We start from the raw sequence: 3,916 nt of genomic DNA, 5'->3' as shown, positions 1-3,916 counted from the left end.
GTAGCCCCAGCCTCTCCTGAGCTCTCTGCCCCCTTTTCCTTCACATTGAAATCTTCTCGTGGAATTTAATTTTTTAGTTTAATTCCATTTAATTCAGTCTCTGGGAAGATTCAAACATTCCTGAAGACTTCAAGGAGGGCCTCCGCGAGGTCTAGCCAAGGCCAGGCCACGGAGCAGGGAGGGGGCTCATCCCCACGGGGGGATGCCTGGCAAGGGGCTGAGCTCCCGGGATCCCCGGGACTTGGGGTGGCATTCGGGGCCTCGAGGTCACCTCCTCTTCTTTTTGCTCCCATTGAAGGCTCTGGAGATCTGCCAGCAGAGGAACTTCGTGGAGGAGACAGTTTACCTCCTGAGTAAGTAGCGGCCTTCCTCGGGGCCCCAAAACCCCCCGCTTGGGCCGGGGCCTCCTCTGTCTCCCCAAGCCCAGCCCCAGTCCCCACAATGGCCTCCCTGACGTCCCCTGCTCCGGCGCCCATCCCGGCTGGCGGCGGCTCTGGGCCTCAGTCTCCCCCTCTGTCACACGTGCTCGCTCTCCCGGCTCGGGGCGCCGCGTTCCCGTGTCATCTAAACCGCAGAGTTTCAGAGCTAGGAAGGGCCGCGCCGTCATCTGTCCCATCTCCCCGAGGCCTCGTGGGGGCGCCGGAGCCTCCGCTTAGAGTCAGAAGAGCCCAGAGAGATTATTTTACAGATGGGGAAACTGAGGTCCAAAGTCAGGCAGATAACGAGGAGCCCCTGCCGCCCCCCTGTAGAGACGCGCCGTTTTATGTTGCTCCCCCTGGGGTTCCCCCCCCCCCCCCCGCCCCGGCTGAGGGTCTCAAGGGCTGCCCACGGCCCGGCAGGCTCATTCTAGGAGAGACCCGGACAGTGTAGACAGGAAAGTGTCTGGGGGGCTGCCGGGGAGGCCAAAGACCTGGGTTCAAATTCCTCGGCTTAACCTCTCCGCCAGCTGATGCCAGGATTGCCTTTCAGGCCCGGCCGCCTGGGCATGACGCGCAGGGCTTCTTTGGACTTCAGGGGGGACCCCCGAGGGGGAGGAAGAGGAACCCCAATTCTAAAAGCTTTGTTTTAGGGTCTGTCTCTGAAAAGAGATTTCTCCCAGAATGCCCCGGGCTCTGCGGAGCCACCCATGGGGGGGGACGTGCAGCCGCCGGGCAGCAGCTCAGCCGGCCCCCCCCCCCGACCCCCCAGGCAGGATGGGCAACAGCCGCAGCGCCCTGAAGATGATCATGGAGGAGCTGCACGACGTGGACAAGGCCATCGAGTTCGCCAAAGAGCAGGACGACGGCGAGCTGTGGGAGGATCTGATCCTGTACTCCATCGACAAGCCGCGTGAGTGCGGGGGCCGGGGGGGGGAGGGGGTGCGTGTGTGTGTGTGTGTGTGTGTGTGTGTGTGAGTGCGTGTGTCAGTGTGTGTGCGTGCGCGTGTGTGTGCATGTCCGTGTGTGTGTGAGTGCGTGTGTGTGTGTGCATGTCCGTGTGTGTGTGTGAGTGCGTGTGTCAGTGTGTGTGTGTGTGTATGTGTGTCAGAGGGACAGGCAGAGGGCACCGTCTGGCTGGCTGTCTGTGTCCCTCTGTCCCTGTCACACGCACACACATGCGTGGCAGGGCGGGGCCCGCTTGACCTCAGTTTCCCCAGACGTCCGTGGGCTCTCGGTCCCGAGCCAGCGGGCGCCCCGTTCACTCGCCCCCTCCCGCCCGCAGCCTTCATCACGGGGCTGCTGAACAACATCGGCACCCACGTGGACCCCATCCTGCTCATCCACCGCATCAAGGAAGGGATGGAGATCCCGAACCTGCGCGACTCGCTGGTGAAGATCCTGCAGGACTACAACCTCCAGGTGAGGGGGGCCGGGGGCTCCCCACGAGGGCCGCCGAGCCTGTAGGGGAGCCTCACACGAAGGGCCTAACGCCGCGCGGTTTGGGGGTTTCCTATAGAAACTTGTACTCCAGGGAGGAATCAGATTGAATCAGAGGCTGCCGCTGTAGGGTCTTGGCAAAGTCACTCCCATCTCTGGGTGTGCTCCAAGAGGCGTCTGGGACCCCGAGAGTCCTCCACTCAGTCCGCCGATGCCCCTCTCTTGTCATCCACCAGGAGTCGCCCCTCGGCCTCTCCTGGCCGCCTAGTAGCCCCCCGCGGGGCGTCTGCCCCGTCTGCTGAGGGCCCGGGTGTCCGGGGAGCCCAGGGGGGCGGCTCTGGCCCAAAGGGCAGCACACGAGGTTTGCAGAGCCCCCTCCCCGCGGCCTCCTTCCCTCCCTCGACGGCGGGCTTCACACGGGCCAGGCCTGGGGGGAGCAGCAGCGGCTCCCCCTGGGAACAGTTTCTGACATTCGGACCATTCGCCGTCCTTCGGCGTGACCCGGAGGCATCCGGGGCGAGGCCCTGCATGGCCCGATTCAGGCCTTGAGGTGGTTCTCCCGGGCCACACCGGGCCTGCTTACGGCTCCTTCCGAGCCTTCGTGCCTTTTACTCCAGCGGCCAGAAGAGAGCAGAAGCTGCACCCGGAGGGAACACCCCGAGACAGAGAAGTAGAATTAAGGGGGAAAGGCTGCTGCCCGAGGCAGGGAGAGGGCCGGGTGCCCTTGGGGGGGGATAAGGGGGGCCCCAGAAAGCGGCTGTGAGCAGGACGGGGAAGGATCGGGCTCCTGAGTCTGGCCTTCGAGGCTCCATCTCCTGGGACACCCCACGCCTGATGTTCCCCCCAATGGCTGCACCCATCACCCCATGGTGTCCGGGACAAGCCTGGACTCCCCAGTGTGGTTGTGGGGCCCTTGTGAGGGTGCCGAGCTGGGCCTGACCCCCAGAGCCCACAGGATGTGGCCTGTGACGTGTTTGTGATTCGTTTTGTGGTGAATTCTGGGCTTCCAGACAAGCGCAGATTCGTGATTGTCAGAGTTAAAAGGAGGAGAAGTTCTGGGTATCAGAGGCTCAGCGACTGCCTCGAGTACCCAAAGGGAAGCCCGGCCGGCAGAGGCAGCCCGAGGGGCCGCCGTGCACAGAGGCAGGGAGCCCCGAGTTCAGACCCCGACTAGCCGTGACATTGGACACATCATTTGGCCTCTGCCTCGGGGTCAGCTGTAAAATGGGAACCTGCGAGCGCCTGTCCTAGGCTCGAGGGCCGAAGGGAAGGGGGTTTGTCGGGGCCCCTCTCTCGGCTCTGTCTCTCCCTTGAACAAAATCCTGGAAAGGAGAGAGATCGAATCCCGCGTCTGTTTCAGAAGCATATTTTATTCCTTTCACCAAATCTTTCACAATTACATTTTTAAAAATCTTCCGCACTCATTTTCTAACTGTCGGGTTCCGAATCCTCTCTGTCCCCCTCCTTGCCCAGGCCGGGGTGCTGCCTTCTCCGGCCCTGCTTCTCTCTGGGTTTCTGACCAACCCATGCTTGTGCCCCAGATTCTGCTGCGGGAAGGCTGCAAGAAGATCCTGGTGGCGGACTCCTTGTCCCTCCTGAAGAAGATGCACCACACGCAGATGAAGGGGGTCCTCGTCGACGGTGGGTGAGGCGGCGGCGGGCCGGGCGGGGGGCGGCTGGGGCAGGGCGAGCTGATGCTCTCTTTCCTTGCAGAAGAAAACGTCTGTGAGTCGTGCCTGTCCCCCGTGCTCCCTCCAGGTAAGGTGTTCGAGGAGAACAGAGCGGGGCTCCCTTTAGGGCATCGATGAGGGGGGCAGAGCCGCTCCCCATTGCCCCCCTCCAGTTTCCCTCTGCCCTGGGGCTGGAGTCCGGCAGTCCTGGGTTCAGATTCTGCTTCCCACACTAGCCCTGTTTCTCCTCCGTCTCCTCTGTGAAGGGAGGACGGCGAGGCCCCAGGCGTCTCCCTCCCAGAGGTAACGCTTAGACAAGCTCTTTGTGGGACCTGAGCAGCGCCCCCCCCCCCCATCCCACTCCAGGCCAGCCTTGGCTCTTTCTAACCT

At 62.9% G+C, this 3,916-nt stretch overlaps 1 protein-coding gene across 1 annotated transcript; it reads left to right on the top strand.

The window, feature by feature from the left end:
* Positions 1-202: 202 nt before the first annotated feature.
* LOC123256191 (vacuolar protein sorting-associated protein 41 homolog) lies at positions 203-3,849 on the top strand. Its single transcript, XM_044684868.1, has 5 exons — positions 203-353; positions 1,189-1,329; positions 1,702-1,838; positions 3,398-3,497; positions 3,570-3,849. The coding sequence occupies exons 1-5, from the start codon at positions 203-205 to the stop codon at positions 3,662-3,664; spliced, it is 624 nt and encodes a 207-aa protein (XP_044540803.1). The 3' UTR covers positions 3,665-3,849.
* The last annotated feature ends 67 nt before the right edge of the window (positions 3,850-3,916 follow it).

The sequence above is a fragment of the Gracilinanus agilis genome, unplaced genomic scaffold (genome assembly GCF_016433145.1).
Source record: "Gracilinanus agilis isolate LMUSP501 unplaced genomic scaffold, AgileGrace unplaced_scaffold56835, whole genome shotgun sequence".
NCBI classification, from domain to species: Eukaryota; Metazoa; Chordata; class Mammalia; order Didelphimorphia; family Didelphidae; genus Gracilinanus; species Gracilinanus agilis.
Note: the sequence above shows the minus strand (reverse complement) of the source record. Positions and strands in the feature narration are given on the sequence as shown.